This window comes from Brassica napus, chromosome C2 (assembly GCF_020379485.1).
Source record: "Brassica napus cultivar Da-Ae chromosome C2, Da-Ae, whole genome shotgun sequence".
Classification (NCBI taxonomy): Eukaryota; Viridiplantae; Streptophyta; class Magnoliopsida; order Brassicales; family Brassicaceae; genus Brassica; species Brassica napus.
The window spans coordinates 53,533,464-53,555,571 of NC_063445.1; the positions used below are offsets into that span (position 1 = coordinate 53,533,464).

The window sequence follows — 22,108 nt, forward strand, 5'->3', positions numbered from 1 at the left end:
ACCAAATTTTGTAACTTCGTGTAAACCCACTCAAATATAGATGAGTCCAAACATCCCACTCTTTAATAACCTTTCTATTTTTACAATTAGAGCAAGGACATCTTAACATACTTGTTTTTGCTTCCGGTTGTCGGTGAACTAACCCCATGAATTCGGTTATACCTCGTTGGTATTCTTTCGTAAGCAATCTCGTGTTCGGATCCAAATGAGGTCGATCGATCCAAGAACGAAAATAATTTGAAGAAGACATATTTTTTATGAATCAAATTCGTGTGTAAATAGAGTAAGAGGGAGGATGAAGATATGGAGTGAATGAAGAGGAAGAGGAGTGCTTGCATTTATAGTTTAAATCCTGCCGACAGACCGAGGAAATTCCGACGGAATTCCGACGGAAAAGGCTAGTTCGTCGGAATTTCCTCGGAATTTTGTAAAATCCCCCAACGGCTCTCCAACGGCTATAATATTTCCTCGGAATTCATCGGTTTTTTCCGAGGAACACATATTTCCTCGGAATTTCCTCGGAATATTCCGACGGAATGATGTTTCCTCGGAATTCCGTCGGTATATTCCGAGGAAATTCCGAGGAAACACAAAATTTGGTTTCCTCGGAATTTCCTCGGAAATTCCTCGGGATATTCCGAGGATTTTTTTTTCCGTCGGAATGTCCGTCAGAATATGGCTGTTTTCTTGTAGTGTCGGAATTAGTCCGGCGAAAGTTAGTTCGTCGGACCGTACAAGTCAGCGAGATGATAAGATATGAAACCCTAGATCTAGCCGAAAGTGAGTGTAGTAATTTGCGGATCCTCTCATCGTTGCATCTCCTCCTCTTTTTATAGACGGTCTCATGTTGACCTAATTCGCCTTGACCTAACAGGCCTTCTCGACGATTGGGCCGAGATGTCGGGCCACTGAACCGAGTCGTCGAGCCGATGACTTACGGTCATTCGCTCTGTCGGCTAAAAGTAGTCTGAAGTCAAGCCGACTACTGGTTCGCGAGTCGACGAGCCGAACTCACTTGTTTTGATCATGTGTCAGGACAATTATCATGTGGACCTTTTAGGTGTTTTGATAATGTGTCAGGACAATTATCATGTGGGCCTTTTGGGAGGGTCAGGCTCATACCTAATACCTAATATGTAATAAAAATTGAAATAATCTCACAATTTACTAACAGACATGGAATACATATGTCAGATTTCTTTTGGCTAAACTAGGATGCAAAAATGAGAGAAAATTGAGGAGAACCCTTCTTCGTATTGTGTAAGAGGATCACAAAATTGAATGGCTCATGCAAACCTATATAGATTCCAAAACATTACAACTATATATTGCGTAGAACACAAGGAAACGAGAGGACTTTAGGGTTGACCAAACAAAATGAGCCAAGAAAAGCTGGAGAAGAAACCTATAACTTATGACGTAAAAGAAGAGGCCAAAAAGACTCCGGCGACGGAGGGAGGCATTGCGACGGATGACAAAGAGAAAGGTGTCGTCGCCGAGTCTACCGGTGTTCAGGTCCCTATATATAATAATCCGATCATTCTATACGTTGTTATTTAACATATGTAAAGACTATCAAAAACAGAGTAAATAATCGAATGATATAGAATATTAAAATTTTGTAGGACGAGGGAGAAGTAAACCAGAAAAAGCCGGAAGGTACCATAACAATCGGAGAGGCTCTAGAGGCAGCGGTTCTCACGGCAGGGAATAAGCCAGTGGAGTGGAGTGACGCAGCGGCCATACAAGCGGCTGAGGTTAGAGCCACGGGAAAGACCAACATCATGCCGGGCGGTGTTGCAGCTTCGGCTCAGTCAGCCGCCACTCTCAACGCTCGAGCTAACTCCGAGGACGACAAGACTACGCTCGCAGATGTTCTCACTGTAAGTATATGCTAGGAACCAGTTTCTTGATACATTGTGGGTCCTAACGATGTTTTGTCCTTCTTGGGGACACAATGGTTCTGAAAGGGAGCGAGTAGCAAATTACCGTCGGACAAACCAGCAACGAGGAAAGACGCAGAGGGAGTGACAGGTGCAGAGATGAGGAACGATCCCCATCTCACTACTTACCCAACCGGTGTGGCCGCATCTGTTGCTGCGGCTGCTCGGATAAACCAAGCCAAGTGATACCATCCTTCTTTCTTGGAAGCTACGTAACTAATGCTATTGAGAAGCCAAGTATGTAAACTAAAAACTATTTGTGTATATGTTGATGTATATAAGATTTAAAAGCTTTTGAAGTAGATGTAAGCTACATTAGTTCAACGAATATCCAACAAGATCAGAATGAAATATATGTTTAACAAACATGGTAAGATAACTCTCAAGTATTGCATCCTCAGCGGGAAAAAAATCAAGAACAATCTCATGAACAACGAGAGGTAAACAGCATACAGAATAAATCGGCACACGCTAAAACAATGAATACAACCTAAGTGATAGACAACCAAAACTTATCAAGAATCTACTGTAAGAGAGAGTTTAAAAAGCTCAAATGTTCTGAGAAACATTGTCATATGTTGCTATCAACTGGATAGGCTAACCTTTTCCAGGCCTAACTCTGTCGCAACTGCTCGTAATAAAACTTGTACCAGCTCTCTCACCCGCGTTTCCCTGAAGAAAACAGAACTCTCATAATCAAATTTTGATAGGAGTTTCGTATGTTTTTAGTTACAGATTCTTCTCCCATTCTAATTTGATCGGTTTGATTACGAGTTTGTTAGGGACCATGCACATATTTTGTCACCCTTTTAGATATCAAAACTCCAAAAAAGGAATTGAAGAAGTGATATTACCTTGATAACACAATCTCGCACAGTGAGGGGAAAAGGACAAGTAGGTGTGCACGGGTGTCACGATTATCATCGCGTAAGATGGTTTTCAGATAGGGTTGCAATGGAAGAACTGAAGCAGCCTCGGGGTGAATGGTGAGGCGGTCAAGTTCTTGAAGGGCAAAGATAATCTCTTCGAGTCTAGCTGTTGGGATTGGACGGTTGTCTGTCAAACGATAAACAGAGATTAAAGATTAGCAAGCGAAGAACATGTTAAGGTTCATAAGAAGATGGAGACCTTTACCTAGATTATTTTCGTCGATTAAAAGTCTACTCAAGATGAATTCACATCTTTCCATTAGCGTGATGATAGAGATCCTGCTCACCTCTGCTCTTGTTGTGTGCCAGTTCTCAGTTTCAGAGCTGAAACTAAAAAAAAATATTGATGTCGGTATGTCAAACGAGGGAGTAAGAATGAGTACTCTCTATGTGAGATATGTACAAAGAGTGTAAGCAAATAACGTCTAAGATCATATTATGAAGTATGAGATGCTAGTGTCTTTGAAATAACGGCTAATGATCCTGGACATGCACAACGCGTTACCTGCTCAAGGAAAACAATTTTTGTAAGCATTTCAAGGAGAATCTGCTACAGTGGGCAGGCATCAGCTCCACAGTTTCAATAGGCAACGAGCATGTACGTGATGCACAGCGGTCTAAGGTTAAAACAAGCCGCTCCAAGACCTGTTGATTCAAGATACGGAAAATTATATCAAAAAATCAAGACATGGGAATAATAGAGACCATTTAAAATGAAATCCAAGCTGCTCACTTCTCTGGGTGCATCAACGGTCGACTTAAGAACAATATCACCGAGACCATCTACCAAGGCCATCTCAAGGGTCTCATTGGCCTTAAGCGCTGCTGGAGGGAGAGAATTTGAAGAAAGTGCACGTCCACAATAACCAACAAGGAAAATCTCGTAAACATCTCCAATTTCTTTCCAAATGCGTATCCGAGCAGGTTTGTTAATTTTCAGGTCTGTGTCACCACCCACAGAACATATTTTCACATCTTCAACTAGTAAACGGTTGAAGCCCTCAGCTGCTACCTTCCAGAGTGAACCATCTGGATTGTCTCGTCTTGTCATCATGCACCTAAAAAACAAAATGATCCTATAAGTTGGATTGTACGCAATTATCCCAGACACAAGTGGGGAGAGTAATTAAAAACACTCAACAAAAATATCAATAAATTTTTTTTTCTGGGTTGACCCCATATAAATAGATTAACCGAATAATATGTGCTTCCCTTTCGAAACTTATTGTTATGAGACTATTGAGCTGAGAAGAGCCACGACATCTGCACAGTGACAGAATAAATGCGAGTTGGGTTTACCTTCTCAGGTTCTGGATGACTTCCGGAAACATAATATACTTTTCAGCTGCAGGAGCCCGGAGGAGGAGCTCCACCAGAGCAGGGATCAGCTTTTCTGCAAACATATTACTCGTGATTCTTGTGGTTGGAGTGGTTTTGTCAGACGAAGAATCAGCTTTGCGTTCCGATACTTCACTGCCTGGGGTAAATTTATAAACAAATATCAGATTTAACAATTGTTAAGTGTAAAATAACATCACGAACTTACTTGCACGGTGACCTATGGTGCTCTGCTGAGTCTCCCCTTCCTCATTTGCCAGCGCAGAATCAACCCGTGGAAGATAATGCAGAAATTCTCTTAGTAGGATTAGCCACATTGATGAAAGATGCTCGGGAGGACCCAAAGAGGGCAAGATTTCCAAAACATGACGTAGTACAGGGGGAACATGGCCCTTGAAATCATCAATGTCATACGCATAAGGTAAACGCAAGAGGCAAATTTTGAAACTTAGTATTTAAGATGAAGAACGTAAAGAATGTGAGAACAGACTTACAAATTCAGTTTCAAAAGTTTCACTACTTATAATAGCCTGCTTTATAGCCAAATCTATAATTCCCAGCAATTGCATGTACATTTTATCATCAAACATCTTCAGTGATTGCACATATAATTCACCTGTCAAAACATTGGACAAAAATGAAAAAGGAAAGAGTAAGATCCAAGTATTACAGCAGAGAAGACCACCTTTGTTTCAGCCATTTCTATTCATTGAAATTGTTCATCTAAGTCAAAAGAGTAGACTCTACAAAGGTGCAGAGAACTCACTGGGAAAAAAATGAATTACCTAAACCATGCAGAATCTCTTGTTTCACCTTGGATGCTGTGTCACCTGTGTAACTTGATGACTTCTGGAAAACAAGCTCATACACATCCATGACCGAATTAAGATATCGGAGTTGCAAGTTTCCCTAATTCATAAAAAGTCAGTTAAAAAAATGAAACACGGATATGACAGAGTCAATAGTAGCGCTCGTAGATAGTTCAACTAGCTGCGCTATTACCTTGACACAGTGAGATACAACAGCTGTCTGCAGACAATTTATCGCTGCAAGTGATACTTCTTTACTCCCATTGAAAATGCTATTCTTAACAAAAGCCAACAAAGACTCCCATCCTACAGAAGTAGAAGTTCCACGATATTTCAGTTTTTTTCTAAGCCACAAAGACCGCAGTCCACGAAAATCACAATTCACTCACCTGACCAGAAGTTGGGTAAGCTTTCAAGAAGAGGAAAATAGGAACGGAAGAGGCGGGCTATTCCTCCAAGGACAAGCACAAATGTTTCATCCCACTGCTTCTGTGCTGTATTGCGACTGCAAATCAGCAAGAGGATGGCAAGGTTAAAAGGTAGGAATAGTGGTAAGACTTCGAAAACAAATAAGTTATTCATGTATTAAAGACTATCAGAGAGAAATGGACAATGCGAAAGACTTCCACGCGCAGAAAATTCCTTTTGTCACCTGTGATGTATAAGCATGTGCACTGCCTTCCCTCCCCGAGTGCCTATTTCTTTTCCTTGCCATTCGTCCTTTGATGATGTTGCAGCCTACAAAAGAAGATTCACTTGTCACAAGAGTCTCCTAAATGGATGAGTTGAATCGCTTTCCTCACCTTGTGAGAAGCGCCATCCAGCATCGGGAAGATATAGTTCCACAGACAATCCTCCCACATGCTTTTTGAAAGTTTATTCCCATGACTTCCCAGAATCTGAAAAAACGTCCTGACAGCTGAATTCCTCACCTAAAATATAATAACAATGAGAAAATAAGATAGGGCGACACCCTCACAATTGAAAAGACAACGGTGGTCTATGAGGAATACCTCCGGTCGCTCGTCATCCACTAGTTTCTGAATTAACGAAAAGACTAAAAATAACAATTTCTCATGATTGACTACTTGTATTCGAGCTTCATAATCTGGCTTGTTGGAATCTTCCACACCCTCAACAATTGTTTGCTGTGGAGTGGTATCAACAGTATTGAGTCCTGCAGGGGGAGCACAGTCCTAAATATTTAAACAGAGCTTCTCTTACGGTGATAATTGTAGACTAAAATTTGGCAGTTATTTACCCGATTCTTTCTCCATTAGAGACCCATGATGGAGCCCCTTTGCTACGAAATCAGTTAAAGTCCACAACAGGCCAATGGCTGTTAAACTTATATTCAAATCAGTCTTCTGTGCACTGTAAGCTCCAGTAACGTCTATGCACCTGAATATTAACATTACTAATTAGTAATTACCATCCCCATAGGCAAAATGTTGACATCTCTGACAGTTAAGTGACGACAGGTAGAATCTTACACATGGAGACAGTCTTCCGGAAGAGTAGGAAGTCCATCGCTCATAATAACCCGGAGACTCTGTAAAGAAAATATAAGGTATCAGTGATAAGGAATCAGTAAGCGATGGACTAAATACACAGCTGCTGACTTTTATTACATCCAAGGAAGCAATCCTTGACTAACCTGAAACCCGAGGGTCGCCACATCCTTCTCTAATGCGTCGGCAACAGACCTTAAAAGAATAGGCGAGGAAAAGGATCAGTAAATGGAATGGGAAATTCACTTTCACAATGGAAAAAAAAATAGAAACTGAGCAATAAACATACCTCAACATTTCAAGAATGCCAGGCCAGCTATAGTACAACTTTTCCCCACATCTCTGATGAGATAAGATATATGCAGGAGCAAAAAGTTAGATATAGAAGATACAAATGTTGATCTCTGAATGTTCATATCGTATATATACCTCCAGTACATGAAGGAGGATTTTTAATGAACCAACTCGAACATCGGATTTTTGAGCAGAAAAGTAAAGAGCCCTGAGAGAAGATAGTACAGCACACTCAACTGACTTCAACTCAATTGACTTTGATTCTACCTAGGAAGAAGAACAAAAAGAAGAAATCAAATAAGGTTATTTTTGCATGAGATGGAGAACACTCGAATTTAAGCAAGGACAGTGAAGAAAAAGCTCACATCCAGAGTTGCATCTCCAAATTGCTCTGAACCTAAGACAGCACATATAGATTGATCCAGGGCATCAAGCGCCATATTTCTCAAGTTCTGATTTGAATGCTCAGCGAGCTGCAATATGCAGTTGAAGTGTCAGTAAACCCCAGAACAATGTCAGGATATCCTACAAACAAATAGAATAATGAATACCGCGTCACCTCAAGAAAGTGGCCAACAACTTGGTCCCATAGTGGTTCCACCCCTGTCGCACAAAGAAAAACAATAATTTCACAGAAATAAATCCAGACACTGAAAAATATACAAGGCGACAGCATGGAAAAGAGAGATTATACTCTGAAGATGAACTTAGAAAATCAATTGAGAACATACTGTGGAGATTATTTACGAGAATAGATATCATCCTGTCCACCGAAAAACTGATGCTCCCAATTTGTTTACTTGAAGCTGATGAAACACTCCCCGAAGTTTCTGTCATGGATTGATGGGACAACATATGGAGTGCAGAAAGAAGTGATTTAACAGCAGACACATGCATCAGAGCCGAGCTTTCAAACAGCTTGCAAAATGAAAGCAATGAGTCAAGAACCAGGATTTTCAGAAATTAACTAGCCAACAAGTAGCTCTAGCCATAGAAATCTCAACAAGAAATTAACCAGACCAATCCAAGGCCATAGATTATAGAAGAAAACTGTTTCGCCTTACTTGAGAATTTAAAGAAGAGAGAATGCTAAAATCAGCATACTGCCTAGAAGGCTCCCTGGTGAGCTTTGGGACTGCAGTTGCGACTTCCTACAAGTAAAAGATAAGGTTATATTTCCCTAGAGCTTCATAAGAGTATTCACAAATGAGATTAAAACATGAAAGATAAACTACCTATCATAATGATCAGGCTATATTATACAACAAAAAAAAAGACAATCCTGCACGGGGGTTTGCCAAATTTACCTGGGTGGTTGCATGAGGAGAATGAATAGCTCGATCTAGGGCTGCCAGAGTTTCAAGAACCTGTATATGTTTAGGATTTCCCGTTATCATGAGATAGTTTACTTGAACATACATGAAGCAAAATACTCACCAACACCCATGATGGCCCCAATACGTTATGCAACCTATGAGCGACGTTGAAGAGTGTTCTTAATGCCTGAAAAATAATCAGACGGACTGTTAACCAAGCACATTTTACCAAATCATATTGCTGACAAAAAAAAAACAAATCATGTGAAAGGGAAAATCTGCTAAGGAGTTCTTTTCTTTCAATGCATATGAGGATGAATGAGAAACTGGATTAAAATGTCATATTAAATACCTGTACATTCTTGGGTGTCAGGACAATGACATCTTTCTGATCAACCTGTATTTCAGAACGTTTGGACATAGGAGACTGTACGAGGCTGCTGAAACTACAAATGAAATCCCCAGTATTAACCGGTTAGCATTGATTAAGTAGCTTCGACATGATATCAAAAGCACAACTACCAACGTACCTTCTCCTTTCGGCATCAGTTGGCAAAACGATGGTAAATTTACAAAGCGATGCAAGAAAAGAGTTCAAGGGTTCTACAGCATGAAGGACGCCACATGCCTGAGAAAGAAAAAGGATGTCCATCAATTCTTCTGGATAGGTAGACAGCATAAGGTTACTTGTCAATGTAAAAAGTGAAAAGCAAAAACGTCCACACAATGCCATAGTATCCACATACGTATGTGCATTTACCTGAGTAAATGCTTGATACCCTTTCAGTATCTCCAATACGATTGCCTCACCTTGTGACCTTCAAGAACAATTAGATTAAACAATGTCTTCAGTGTTTGCCTCTTCACAATCAATATATAGTCCAGAAAAGGGCTATAATACCTTGATAAAATAAGGGAAAATGCGTCGAGTATAGTCAGCCACAATGAATCTACCATTGAGATACAGATATGTGAGGCTTTCCCAGTATAATAATCAGACGAAGGATGATGCTCGTATCTGGGGGATTCTAGCTGGTGGTTTGACGAAAGAAAAGTAAGAAAAACAAGACACCAACGGGCAGAGGTTAGAAAGAGAAGAATGTAAGCCAAACATTATTATGGCATAGCGGAGGAGAACCCTGCATCAATTACCTCCCCAACGTCTACCGCTTCATCTGTTAAAGTGGCGACTGTAAAAACAACTCCAAGTAAGCCTTCAATTGCCAAAGTTATTGCATGAGCCTCGCTCGCAACAAGAACAGCCGCACTGGAAGCATCATTATCAAGAATCCATTCAATTCCTACAGCCGTGGGGAAAATGTATAATGACAACTTTTAGAAGAATAAAAAAACAACTGAACTATGCGATCCTTAGAGGTAATAATTGATTACCTTTAGCTTTGCTACTAAACATCCCAGCAACAGCTGCTAGACTTTCCTCACTCGTCTCCTGAAACTACTTTCAAGAAAACCAACTCAAGAATTTAGCTATGTTCTAACTTTTTACTCTCGTTATGAGATGTCTTTAGTTAATTAAGGCAATTTAAAGTTCCTGAAGTTGTTCCTAGACTTTTTTTTTGGTACACAAAATAGGTAAAAACTAAATGTAGATTGAAAACCAACTCGTAAACAAATAAGATAGCGACTACGAGACCTCAAGAAAATCGAGACTAGAGAAACATTACAGTCGACCTGCCCGACAAACCCACCTGTATGCTAGAAACAACTCGAGCAAGCGCTTTGACCATGCTCTCCACAACATTTGTATTTTTAGGGTTCCTTGAAAGATAAATTACTATTAGATCACAGAAGGAACTTGATCCAGAAAAATAAAACTTAATCCACTGCACAGTATGAAGAAACAACAAGACGGGTAATAAATTAATGTAACATGCAACATTGAGTGTAGCAGGACAAAAAAGAAGTAAGTAGCCTTACATATCAAAATTCTGGAAAAGAATCCGTAATGTTCTTGCCTCAACACAGAACCCCTATTTAATGACATACACAAGATATCTTAAAAATGAATCAAAAAGAAATTGAACTCCTTATACTATCTTATATATACACGTGCAAGTACTAATTTTGAAATATAACGATTACCCTCAAAATCTCAAGAACAAGAATGCGATGCCACAATGGCAAATCCAAAAATGTAGCTTTCACAAGCATATTTAGGAACACCTGTACAGACAGAAATGAAATGGACGCACATCAGTACAGAAAACTTGCATATATCATAGTCAATAGGAGGAAATTAATGTGCTTGTTCCTTTGCGATCAATACTGTACCTCGCATTCTGTAATGAGAGACGAACTATACAGTCGAATAATATGAGCAACTGACCGCAGCACCAACCGGCGGAAATAAGGTTCAACCATTTCTCCCTCGAGCTGAGTAGTAAAAAAATTAATTCCATGAGTAAATGCACGTAGATAAGCTTTAATGCTAATCCAAGTTTTATCGAGATCACGTTGAAGTATACAAAGATACAAAAGGCAGTGAGGCATGATTTTACCTCTGAGCTGGTCCGAAGTGATGTCATTAGGAGGGAGCAGATTTGGTGACGCAAAACCTGATAAATAAACAGGTGAACTTTTACAGTTGGTCAGCATGCTAATGAAAGGATGAAAAATAAGCGCCAATTTGGTAAAAAGCCTTGATGTACCTGTTCGTAGGGAAGTAGTATCTTAAAAACTGAGATATAGTTCGACAAAACAAACCTGCAAAAAAAATTGAGAACTCGTACATTTAAATAATGATTTTCAGTCCATTTCAACATGGGAAACTATATCTAGAAATTCTTGCCAACTCACTCAATTAGTTCGAGGGAAAAGGTCCTTGGAAGAGAAGTGACATGCAACCAAGCCGCCTGAAGCATAAACAGAAATATTAACCTTAGTGGAATACCTTTAATGACACTTAGCTGGAGAGGAGATACATAATATAGTTGAATTAACACATACAGATCCACCTGCAGCTGAGGCTGTCAGGTCCTCAAGCAAACGCAGACCGAGTTTACCGGTTTCACTCAAAGTGTCTCTCATTGTCGATCGACCAGAGATAACATCTTTCTCCAGGGACCTGGTTCATATTTCTGTTAGTCTATTAATAGCTGTAACACCAAATACCAAAGGCTGCAATTGATAAAGCAGGACTTCTAAATGGAGAGCCTGTCTCTTTCATTCTATCAGGAAAAACACAAATTAACCAGCATATAACAATTGCATCACCCTCTGTGAATTAGAATAACAAAGTGCAAAAAATATATGTGGAAAGTAAAGAGACTGAGAGTACAAAGAAGGAGTTGAAAGAGTAAGTTAGATAGAGATGATCAGGACTGCGTACTCTGAACTATTGATATTCTGACTCAAATCTCCAGTAACTGAGCCAGTCCTTGCTGTTTGACTGCTAGATCCATATTTAAGCATAGGAAGGGACTCAGCCGAAACCACTTGATCAAAAATCATCGCAACTGCTTGCCTGAAGGTAGCTGCAGCAGTACTGGGAGACCAAAAAAAGGAACCATGGTTTTTAATTTTGACAGTAAAAAACGTTAAAAGAGGAATATACCATCGAATTAGTGAGGTTGGTTTGAATGAAAGCAACTTACTTGTAAACACTAGGAAGTCGGTTGTTATCAAGAAGCCTGAGACAGATACTTAGTCCGAGAACCATATTTTCCTGGAATTAAGAAAGATGCTAAAAAGCCTCACGAATAACAAAGCCAAGGAAGCAGATCCATGGAGAACTAATAGTTTTACAATAGCATAATACAGTTTTGTCTTACTGCTCTTGATTAATGGGTCACTTAAAAAACAATTTCCTGACATCCGCATTCTATTGTTATATGCATAGAACCATTTTAACTTTCATTTACGCAAATGCCCAGGATCGGAATAATTTAGTCTACCAGCATTTTTGCGTTAGACTTCCATTCTTACTTCAATAAGCTTTTCGTACTCACCTCGGTTTCTGGATGTAGGCGAGATTGAAATATTATTAGAATGGTTTGCAGAGTCTTTAGTTGGATATTTTCTTCAGCCATTTCTGAATGCTGCAAGTAAGGAAACACCACGTTAAGTAGTGTCTAGCAGAAAATCATGTATGAGAAAGACACAATGAATGGTTAATTTAACATGCTAGATAAAAAAGAGTGAAAGAGATAGAGAGCTGAACTTAATTAAACAAAAACTCTGACTTACATCTTTCAAGGTATCAAGTATCTCCTTTAGAGACGATGGTTCAACAGCATCATGAGATATAAGCTTCTGCAAGCACGAAAGCCCTATAACACTAAGTTTTGTGTTCCTGACTCCACAAGCCATCAGAAAGATCCGAAGGATGTCTTCATTGCTCGAAAGATCACTCGCACTCGATGAAGAACGTAGCTAACCAAAAAAAAAAAAAGTAAAAGATTAAGTCTCACTGCTTGAACTCTAAGGCTCTTACAATTCAATTCATGAATCAATTCAATTCATGAATCAATTCAATCCATGTTGCAGAAAACAGAGATAGCTATTGATTCACTCTTCACATGATCAATCAGACGCACTTTCAATATTAGAGTGACAGTTCACAGCGCATAGTGGCGAGCTAACTAAAACAACGCACAGTGAATTCAAGCTCGAACAGCAGACGTGTGCATTATCACTATGAGGAAACCTAACCTTCAAGATTGCGTGCTCCGCTCCGTCTTTGACGGCGGGATACCTCCGTCGCGCCTCCGCGGAGAGAGCGCGGAGATCCGCCTCCAAAGCCGCTACCAAAGCCATCTTCGTACTTAGGGTCTAAGGGGAAAGTTAGATGTTACCAGGAAAAGAGCTGAATCGGAAAGTATGGCATCGAGATCGGACGGTAAAGCTCCGATTTGAGAGGAATTGGGATGGGAACGAAGGTGAGAGAGATCTTCCCGATTGTGATTTTGTGCTGGTATGGTATGTTTATCATGCGCATGTCACGTGCTTCAAATCTCTGGAGCTTCACAGATTTGGTACGATTGGATATAAACCGGCTTATACCGAGGGTTTTTGGGATTGTGGAATTTGTTCAGTGTTACATGTTTGTGATTCTTATTTTTCTATTTGATTGCAGTGATAATAAGTCAAATCAAGATTAATTCACATTACAGAAACATAACTGAGAAGAAAACTAACAATATAATCTATCATCGAGAGGACAAAGAAGTGGTGACTCAGTAAAAAAAAAACGAAATTTTCTCATAGGCACAATCCCCGATGACCGGTCACCCAACCCTGCAACATTAATTCTCCACCGTTTCCACCGCAAGAAAAGATGAGCCTGGCCGTAGCTACTGTTTCTCCGACGACCTAAAAAGCGGCAATCTAAATTCTGCTCCAATCAACTGATAGATCTCAGGATGGTGACTCTCCTACAGTGTACTAATCTTAGAGGCATCCTCTCCTTCTTAGGTGTACTTATAGGAAAGTTTGTAGCTACTGGTGTTTTTTCAAGAGTTGCGAGCAGTTAAAGTTTCTAAACCTCATTAGCTACTGAATCCTTCAGAATCTTCATATTTACCTCGGGTTGAGGATATCTTTCACAAATCTCTACAGGTTAGGAGTTCACAAAATGCTCCTAAAGAAGAAGACCCAGCTCTCTCAAGTATGGCACATACATACTCCAGATCCGAAAAAGGCAAGTGGGTTGCTGACCCTACGAGAACAGAGCGTAGAAGGCCAGTCCAGATACCTCGAAGTGACAACTCAGCACTTATTGAAGACAACAAACTCACTCTGATAGGGAGAGTGACAAACCCAGCAGTTCAGAAGACACAATGGGTGGTTGACTGGCTCATCCAGTACTGGAGCGTGGAAGGAGAATTAACCGGCAAAGAGTTAGGACCAGAACTCTTTCAGATCCGCTTCACCTCAGAAGAAGCCCTTCAAACGGTACTGAAGAAAGGTCCCTGCCACAACAAACGTTGGATGATCCTATTGCAGAGATGGGAACCAGTAGTCTCCAACTCCTTCCCAAGAAAGATAGCTTTTTAGATTCGTATTCATGGTCTCCCACTCCACTATTGGACTATTGACACACTGGAGGCCATAGGTAAAGAGCTTGGGCCGATCCTAGACAAGGATGTAGACTATGGAAGAATCAGAATCCTTATTGATGGGTTAAAAAATTTAGAGATGAGGCTCCCCATCCAACTCCCGTCGGAGGAAATCTTAGAAGTCGATCTCGAGTATGAAAAGCTTGAAAAGCATTGTTTCCTCTGCTTCTCTCTCTGCCATGAGAAAGAAAATTGCCCTTTCAATAAGGAAAAAACTATCACGCAAGACATCTCTCAAGGCATCAGTCAACAAAATACGCTGAGGAAATTGGAAGAGCATCATCGCAAGCATGATGCTAGAAAATCAAATTCTCTACACTCCAGAGATAGAGATTTGGATTCCAGAGAACTACACCATAGTCAGAGGTCGGTTTACTCGAGACTACAGGAACCAAAGAGGAGTCGTTACCCCCACTTAGAAGTATCAAGATCTTTCAACTCCAGAGATAGAGACCAGAGGTATCAAGGGGAACATCAAGGTGATCGAGGTCGTCTTCCGGTCAGGGACCAATCCTCCCATCACAGCTACCCATCACACCACCGTTCTCCAACCAGGAGAGCTTTTTTCCCCTTCTCATAGAAGTAGGGAGGATCGAAGAAATATTCCAATGAGTCAGAAATCTCAAAGCTCAAGAACACCTCCACCAAGACCTCCCAGAGAGGAAATGATATTACCGGTGGCTCCGGAACAAGGTGAAGTGATCAGTCGTTCTCGTGAAAGAATCTCGGCGCTAGCGAGAATAGAAGAAGGCAACAACCACTCCTCAGGTAGAATCCCAGCCTTGGAAAGACTCGAACCTCCCGTAGAGAACAATAATCCCTCTGCTGGCAGGGTCTCTGCTTTGGAAAGAATAGAAGCCCCTGCACAAGAACCACAAAGAGCAACAGGTCTCTCTACCTCTCTCCTTGCAAGACTCCAAGATGTGGAAGTGCGATATGCTGACGAAGAACACCAAAGCCCGCATGTAGCTGAAGGCTCAGCAAGGCAGCCTCTGAACCTCTTAAGCCCGGCAGTTCAGACTGAAAGTATGAGGACTCCTGCGGCCCTGAGATTGGGTCCCGACTCGGAAACGCGCAAAAGAAGCAACCCCCCAAGAGCTTCAAGGAAGAAGACTGGCCAACCAGTACAACCAGCTAAAAGGAAAGGTCCAGCTAAAATAACTGGTACTTCCAGAACTCGGGGGAATAGAAGCCCTATCCAAGGAGCCAGAGCATCTAAACAGCTCACAGCAAGAGTGATGCCACTGGCTCGAAAGAAATTACGTGTGGACATGAACGATCAGAGTCAAGAGTTACCTTTTAATAAGGATGATGATACACCGGCAGTGGTGCGTGGAGTAGGAACAAGCAGAGGTAGGGCGGATTTTCAAAATCCATCAGACCAGATTTCTTAGCTGTACTAAGTTGGAACTGTCAAGGTTTAGGAGGAGACCTGACAGTTCCTAGAATTCGGGAGCTGAAGCGTGTTCAAGCCCCGGATATTTTGTATCTAATGGAGACTAAGAATCAAACAGCTTTTGTACTCTCAAAACTTCAATCTCCCGAATATAATCAACACTTCATAGTACCACCCTTGGGGCTTAGTGGAGGTCTTTCCCTCTTGTGGAAGAATGAAGTTAATCTTTCAGTGCTTAGTTCATCCTCCAACTACATTGATACGCAGATTAGCTACAAAAATAAAACTTTCTACATGACCTTTATATATGGGGCCCCTCAGCAGGAGAATAGAGTGAAGTTTTGGGAGGAGATCTCGCTTATGGGCCAAGGAAGAGAGGAGGCTTGGGCCATTACTAGAGACTTTAATGATATCCCTGACAACTCAGAGAAGGAAGGAGGCCCAACAAGATGTGAAGGATCTTTTATCCCGTTTCGAAGCTTTGTGTCTACAAATGGACTTTGGGATGTGAAACACACAAGTAACCAATTATCCTGGAGAGGCGCCGGCACACCCATGATATCAAATCACTGTTAGACAGAACGCTAGCGAATGTATAATGGTTTGATATGTTCCCGTCTGGAAGCTGTAATTACCTCAGATTTGAGGGTTCTGATCACCGCCCCCTCATTACCTACCTTGAGTCTCATAAAGTGAAGAAAAGGAAACCTTTCAGATATGACAGGAGGTTGAATGAGAATGAGGAAGCTAGGAGAATCATTGAAGCAGCTTGGAGACAAGGAATAGAGGAAAGAGTAGAGTTCAAAATCTCGAGGTGCAGGCATGAGCTCATCAAGTGGTCTAAAATGCAGAAGGAAATCAGTGCTAAGGAAGTGTTACAAAAGCAGGCAGAGCTGGAGACAAAGCTATCAGTGGCCACACCGAATGTTAGCAGAATAACAAAGATCTCGGAAGAGCTCATAAAAGTGTACAAGGCTGAAGAATTGTTCTGGAGGCAAAGAAGTAGGATCATGTGGCTGCAGGAGGGAGACCGAAATAGTGTGTTCTTTCATGCGGTGACAAAGGGGAGGAAAGCTCGTAATAGGATAACGGTCATAGAAGATGCTGAAGGTACCCCGGTCCATGAGGAAGAGGACGTGGGGAAGGTGTTTACGGAATTTTATCAGAACTTGTTTACCACCAATGGAGGCTTGGAGTTTCGTTCAGTCGAGGAAACAATCTCAAAAAGAATCACGCCAGAAATGAATGATAGGCTTTGCCAAATCCCAGATCAAGAAGAAGTGAGATTAGCTACCTTTGCTATTCATGCGGACAAGGCGCCAGGAGCAGATGGATTTTCATCAAGCTTTTACCATTCGTTTTGGAACCTGTTGGGTACCGACATTTACCGAGAGATTCAAGCTTTCTTCACGTCAGGTTCTATGAACCCGAAGATCAATGAGACCCACGTCTGCTTGATTCCTAAGATCACGGCCCCTAAGGCGGCAGCAGACTATCGCCTGATCGCGCTTTGCAACGTCAGATACAAAATCATTGCAAAAATCCTCACTCGCAGACTGCAAAAATACCTCCCAGAGCTGATCTCGCACCATCAGTCTGCCTTTGTTCCGGGAAGAGCGATTTCAGAAAACGTATTGATCACTCATGAAACCCTTCATTACCTGAAGACGTCAGGGGCTAAGAAGAGATGCTCCATGGTTGTTAAAACTGACATGAGTAAGGCGTACAACAGAATCGAGTGGGGATTTCTTGAAGCGGTCCTGAAGAGACTAGGGTTCCGAGGACTATGGATCCAGTGGGTGATTGAGTGTGTTACCACATTGAGTTATTCATTCCTTATTAACGGGAACCCATACGGTAAAGTCACTCCCTCTAGAGGACTTCGCCAAGGTGATCCAATCTCCCCATATCTCTTCATTTTGTGTACGGAAGTGTTGTCGGGATTGTGTACGAACGCTCAGAGGAACGACAGTCTTCTCGGTCTACAAGTTTCGCAAAAAAGCTCGTACGTGAATCACCTTCTCTTCGCGGACGACACGATGCTTTTTTGCAAAACTAACGAAAGAAACTGTCGGACCTTGAGAGCAATCCTCCGAAGATATGAGTTGTGTTCAGGACAGTGCATCAAACTGGAGAAGTCTACAATTACTTTTTCCTCGAAGACTCCGGAAAGTATCTGAATCAGAGTGAAAGAAAGGTTGGGAATCAATCAAGAAGGGGGGATGGGAAAATACTTGGGCCTGCCTGAAACCTTTGGTCGAAGCAAAAGAGATGTCTTCACGGGAATGGTGGACAACATCCGGCAGCGAGCTCAATCTTGGACTACCGGTTCTTATCGGGAGCAGGGAAGCATGTCATGCTGCAGTCAGTTCTGACTTCTCTCCCAACTTATTCAATGTCCAGCTTTAAAATCCCGGTCTCTCTATGCAAAAGAATCCAGTCCATTGTCACTAGATTTTGGTGGGATAGTTCCCCAGATAAGAGGAAGATTGCGTGGGTGGCTTGGAGTGGAATGGCCAAACATACATACTTGGGAGGTCTTGGATTCAAGAAAATAGAAGATTACAATGACTCCCTAATGGGAAAGCTCAGCTGGCACATCTTCTGTAATCCGAACTCTCTTCTTGCCCAAGTTTTGAAAGGCAAATACTTTCCAGATGAACCCTTTTTAGATAGTGTGGAGAAATCAGGTTCCTCTCATGGGTGGTCTAGTATTTTGGCGGGGAAGGAAGTTTTAAAGAAGGGTCTGGGCTACATTATTGGAAATGGAGAAACTATCAAAGTCTGGTCGGATCATTGGCTCTCCACTTCAGAGCCTGTAGCTCCGATAGGGCCACCAACGTTTGACAATTAGAACCTTCTAGTGACAGATCTGTTGAATCAACAAACCAATGATTGAGACCTGGAAAAAATTTGCCTCCACTTACCTCAATATGAGGATCAAATCAGGCTCATTATTCCAAGCTCATCAAGACCAGTGGATAAGCAAGTCTGGCTACCTGAACCTTCAGGGATCTACACAACAAAGTCAGGTTATAAAAAGATTTTTGAAGGGAAAAATGCTTTATCTCAGGATCCCTTCAACTGGATGAAACATGTATGGAAGCTCCATACTTCACCAAAAGTGCATCACTTCATATGGAGAACTTTAAACAATGCATTGCCGGTGGGAGCACTCCTCACTACCAGAGGAATCCATTCTGAGTTGGCTTGCAAAAGGTGTGGAGAGCTGGAAACCATCACTCATCTCTTCCTAGATTGCCCTTTTGCGGTAGAAGTCTGGGCCAAAGCCCCCCTCGTAACACCTGTTGACAGAGTATCTGAAACTGAAACGTTTAGAGATTGGCTGTCAACAAATGTTTCAAAAGGTTCCCTCCCTCCTGTAGGAGTAACGGCCTCCCCGCTCACGACATGGCTCTAGTGGAATCTCTGGACTGCAAGAAATAAATTGATCTTTGAAAACAAATGTTTCCAGGTTGAAGATGTTATCTCCAATGCGGTGTCAGATGCAAGGGAATGGGAAGGGGCTAATGCCAAGAAAAGTAAGAAGAAGGGCAACAAAGCGCCATTAAGCAAACGACTCCCCTCAGTCCCTTCTTGTTGGATCGATGGTGCTTGGCAGGAAACCTCAAAAGAAGGAGGAATGGGCTGGATCATCAAGACTGCAGCAGGGGAAGTGCTCTGCAGGGGCTCCTCAAATCGCTCACACGTGTGCTCTGCTTTGATGGCGGAAGCGTTGGCTTTGCGTGAAGCTCTAAAGAAGGCGCAGGAGTTAAATCTTCAAAGCCTCCAAGTGTTCTCGGACTCTCAGGTCCTTGTTTCGAACCTTGATGCATGGATGGATTTGAATGAGATTGCAGGTGTCCTCCAGAATGTCAAAAGCCTTGCCACTCTCTTATGTCCGTTGTCGGTTGTTTTTATTCCTCATGTAGAAAACTCTCAGGCTGATACTCTTGCTAAATCAAGCCTTTCTAGATTGCTAAATGTTGTTTGAACTGGTTCGATTTGATTTAATGCAAGTGGTTTGACAAAAAAAAATCTATCATCAGGGATTTTTAAAAAAGTTTTAACTACATGTTTAATTAAATATTAACATCATCTTCACTTATGTTAAATTTAGTTGATGTCGTCTAATTCATATTAAACATAGTTGTCTAAAATCTCTATTTTTCAAAAGTTTGTGTATTTAGTAGGAAACAAAAATTAGTTTGTGTATTAAATAGAGATCCAAAATAGTTTGTGTATTTTATTAGCAAATAAAAATCAGTTTGTGTAACTTAAAGAATTTTCTTTTCACAATTTGACCACGTGTAAAATTAAACACTAACGTCATCGTCACTTTCGTTAAACATAACTGACGTCGTTTAAAAGCGATGTGTAAAATCTACGAATTTCAAAAGTTTGTGTATTTATTAGGCAACATAAATTAGTTCGTGTATTAAATAGAGATCCAAAATAGTTTGTTTATTTTATTAGCAAATAGAAATTAGTCGGTGTATTTTTTAAAAAATTTCTTTTTTATTATCCGACATTGATGAGACTTTGCCAGGAACGACGTCGTTAGTTTCACCGCGAGAGTATTCTCCCATGAACAACCATTGTCAAGACAAGCCCTGGGCAACAAGCGTGGCTAGTCCTTTAATGAGACCTTTGCTCGACGTCGTTTTAGCAACAAAAAACAAAGGAATAGTTTAAACAATTGAAACAAAGGGATGGTTTAGCAACAAGAAACAAAGGGATGGTTTAAATATGACATATATGAACACAAAGATATATTCATATTTCTGTATGTTAACAATACCAGTTATTTTTGTATGCACTAAACTACAATCTAATAAAACATTATATAATTTATTTAAGTAATTAATAATTCAATAATCGCCATTACATAATATATATATATATATATATATATATATATATATTAACATTATACATTGAAAATAACTACATTGTACAATAATAATAATAAAAATTAATTATGAAAATGTTCAAAATATATATTATCTGAAGATAAATAATTAATACTAGTTATAAATTAAAAAATTAAACTGATTATAATATGAATCAAATTACTAGCAAGATAAATTACACAAAACAATTATAATTAATGTTAATTAAGCCTTATTACTGAATTAAAATCTCTCTAAACCATTAGCACTAAACAAAATTCAATTAATTTAATCAATTTAAAATAAAATCTCTGATGCTGCGTGGGTCATGATCTAATATTCTGCATTCCATACACACGCCCTATAATAAATAGAAATAATATATTCCTTGAAAAGTACATATTTTAAAATGAAAGTAATCTAGAAGTACTCAAATTTAAGATTTATTATTCATTGTATTAAGTCATTTGATATTTTATACATCTATAAATAGAGGATCAAGCATAACAAAAATTAGGCATAACCATTGACTCTACTTAGAAGAAAAAAATGGTTCTTACAGATGCTGAGATTCTAGAGATTAAAAGTGAACTCGAACGTGTTAAAAAAACATCAGAACTAGATGAAGAGCATATGAAGGTAAGCTTTCATTTTAGTTCACCTTTAACTGTTGTTTTTTACACACAAATGCTTATTCAGATTTTTTAAAAATTTTAGGATCTAGAAGAGAAGATGACCAAATACTTAGAAAAGGAAAAGCTTGTGGGTAGTTTACTCAACGCTGTGCTAAAGATGACAAACAATTCTGTTGCGAAGAAACAGGCTTCCTCATCTCCATCAATGCCATCGGCCTCAGGTGACAAGGGAAAGCAGAAGTAGTAGTAGTTCTTTCAAAGCTTTTATGGAATAACTAATCTGAGATTTGTGTAATAAAGAAAAGATTTCATTGTCTTTCGGTTTCAAATATTTAGGATTCTCGTGATAAACCAATAAGTCTCTTTCGTTTGTTTTTCGGATCCTCCCTATACCTTTCTTCATCATTTTAATTTTAAAATAAATTCTGTTTTGGAAAATTAGCATACCACACTGATATTCACGTACGTGTACACGCCTCCAATTTTTTTCTCACAAAGCTTATCTCTCCGAGTCTCACCATACTTCTTCGTCTCGTCTCTATGGCGCTATGAGAGGCTCCATCTTCCCCCGCCATGTCCATCTTCCTCTTCTGTGTAAGTTTATCTCGGTGATGCTCTATCCCCATTTGGTTCCAGTGGTGGATATAGGAATGTTAATGTAGGGTAAAATAACCGTGTCCAGTCCAACCCACAAATAACCCGACCCAGTTTATACTCAACCCGTGAAAACCCAGAAACATGAAGGTTAGAATCCAAACCCATAAAATAATCCAGTAGGGTATAGGTTTACACATGGGTGTAAATCCTAAAATCTATACTAAGAATTTGATAGTGATCGAGAGTTTAATCAACGGAAGATAAATGATGTAGGCAACAATATCTTTAGAACACAACAATGTAATCAGTTTTTGGTAGGCAAAAATAGACTTTTATTGATGAACAAGATCGAATACAATGAGTAAAACGAG

General features: G+C 40.3%; 3 protein-coding genes across 13 annotated transcripts; 2 read left to right on the forward strand and 1 right to left on the reverse strand.

The window, feature by feature from the left end:
* Positions 1 to 1,319: 1,319 nt before the first annotated feature.
* On the forward strand, positions 1,320 to 2,311 carry LOC106415375 (late embryogenesis abundant protein 47). Its single transcript, XM_013856059.3, has 3 exons — positions 1,320 to 1,515; positions 1,626 to 1,883; positions 1,971 to 2,311. Exons 1-3 carry the CDS (start codon positions 1,378 to 1,380, stop codon positions 2,127 to 2,129), a joined length of 555 nt encoding a protein of 184 aa, XP_013711513.1. The 5' UTR covers positions 1,320 to 1,377; the 3' UTR covers positions 2,130 to 2,311.
* Positions 2,272 to 13,074, reverse strand: LOC106415374 (protein MON2 homolog). 11 transcript variants are annotated; one of them, XM_048747980.1, is made up of 44 exons: positions 12,812 to 13,074; positions 12,347 to 12,532; positions 12,109 to 12,198; positions 11,755 to 11,825; positions 11,490 to 11,645; positions 11,108 to 11,225; positions 10,958 to 11,013; positions 10,810 to 10,864; positions 10,660 to 10,716; positions 10,433 to 10,534; positions 10,244 to 10,324; positions 10,079 to 10,131; positions 9,850 to 9,919; positions 9,533 to 9,596; positions 9,293 to 9,441; positions 9,042 to 9,172; positions 8,901 to 8,958; positions 8,671 to 8,768; positions 8,493 to 8,580; positions 8,262 to 8,327; positions 8,132 to 8,191; positions 7,889 to 7,975; positions 7,556 to 7,742; positions 7,384 to 7,427; positions 7,190 to 7,297; positions 6,960 to 7,091; positions 6,820 to 6,872; positions 6,677 to 6,725; positions 6,513 to 6,571; positions 6,281 to 6,420; positions 6,033 to 6,196; positions 5,823 to 5,951; positions 5,672 to 5,757; positions 5,409 to 5,524; positions 5,213 to 5,325; positions 4,996 to 5,119; positions 4,705 to 4,826; positions 4,431 to 4,602; positions 4,172 to 4,349; positions 3,606 to 3,930; positions 3,378 to 3,517; positions 3,078 to 3,196; positions 2,798 to 2,999; positions 2,272 to 2,615 (listed from the first exon to the last, which is right to left on the reverse strand). In XM_048747980.1, the coding sequence occupies exons 1-44, from the start codon at positions 12,914 to 12,916 to the stop codon at positions 2,528 to 2,530; spliced, it is 4,851 nt and encodes a 1,616-aa protein (XP_048603937.1). In that variant the 5' UTR covers positions 12,917 to 13,074; the 3' UTR covers positions 2,272 to 2,527. The 11 variants fall into 11 exon arrangements, with proteins under 11 accessions (XP_048603937.1, XP_048603932.1, XP_022563631.2 ...); XM_048747975.1 differs by having other exon boundaries at positions 3,078 to 3,202; XM_022707910.2 differs by having other exon boundaries at positions 4,419 to 4,602.
* A 694-nt stretch (positions 13,075 to 13,768) lies between these two features.
* On the forward strand, positions 13,769 to 16,189 carry LOC106413594. Its single transcript, XM_013854341.2, has 3 exons — positions 13,769 to 14,066; positions 14,662 to 15,570; positions 15,636 to 16,189. Exons 1-3 carry the CDS (start codon positions 13,769 to 13,771, stop codon positions 16,187 to 16,189), a joined length of 1,761 nt encoding a protein of 586 aa, XP_013709795.2.
* Positions 16,190 to 22,108: the final 5,919 nt, after the last annotated feature.

Bases quoted from the DNA above. Each gene is read 5' to 3' on its own strand.
- LOC106415375 (XM_013856059.3), top strand. From the start codon at position 1,378: ATGAGCCAAGAAAAGCTGGAGAAGAAACCTATAACTTATGACGTAAAA. The intron at 1,516-1,625 runs GTCCCTATATAT...AAAATTTTGTAG, and splicing joins CCGAGTCTACCGGTGTTCAG to GACGAGGGAGAAGTAAACCA. The intron at 1,884-1,970 runs GTAAGTATATGC...TGGTTCTGAAAG, and splicing joins CGCTCGCAGATGTTCTCACT to GGAGCGAGTAGCAAATTACC.
- LOC106415374 (XM_013856055.3), bottom strand. From the start codon at position 12,916: ATGGCTTTGGTAGCGGCTTTGGAGGCGGATCTCCGCGCTCTCTCCGCG. The intron at 11,226-11,489 runs GTACGCAGTCCT...AATATGAACCAG, and splicing joins CAGAATATCAATAGTTCAGA to GTCCCTGGAGAAAGATGTTA. The intron at 7,428-7,555 runs GTATGTTCTCAA...TTTGTGCGACAG, and splicing joins TCTCGTAAATAATCTCCACA to GGGTGGAACCACTATGGGAC.
- LOC106413594 (XM_013854341.2), top strand. From the start codon at position 13,769: ATGGCACATACATACTCCAGATCCGAAAAAGGCAAGTGGGTTGCTGAC. The intron at 14,067-14,661 runs GTCCCTGCCACA...TTTCAACTCCAG, and splicing joins TCAAACGGTACTGAAGAAAG to AGATAGAGACCAGAGGTATC. The intron at 15,571-15,635 runs GTAGGGCGGATT...GGAACTGTCAAG, and splicing joins TGGAGTAGGAACAAGCAGAG to GTTTAGGAGGAGACCTGACA.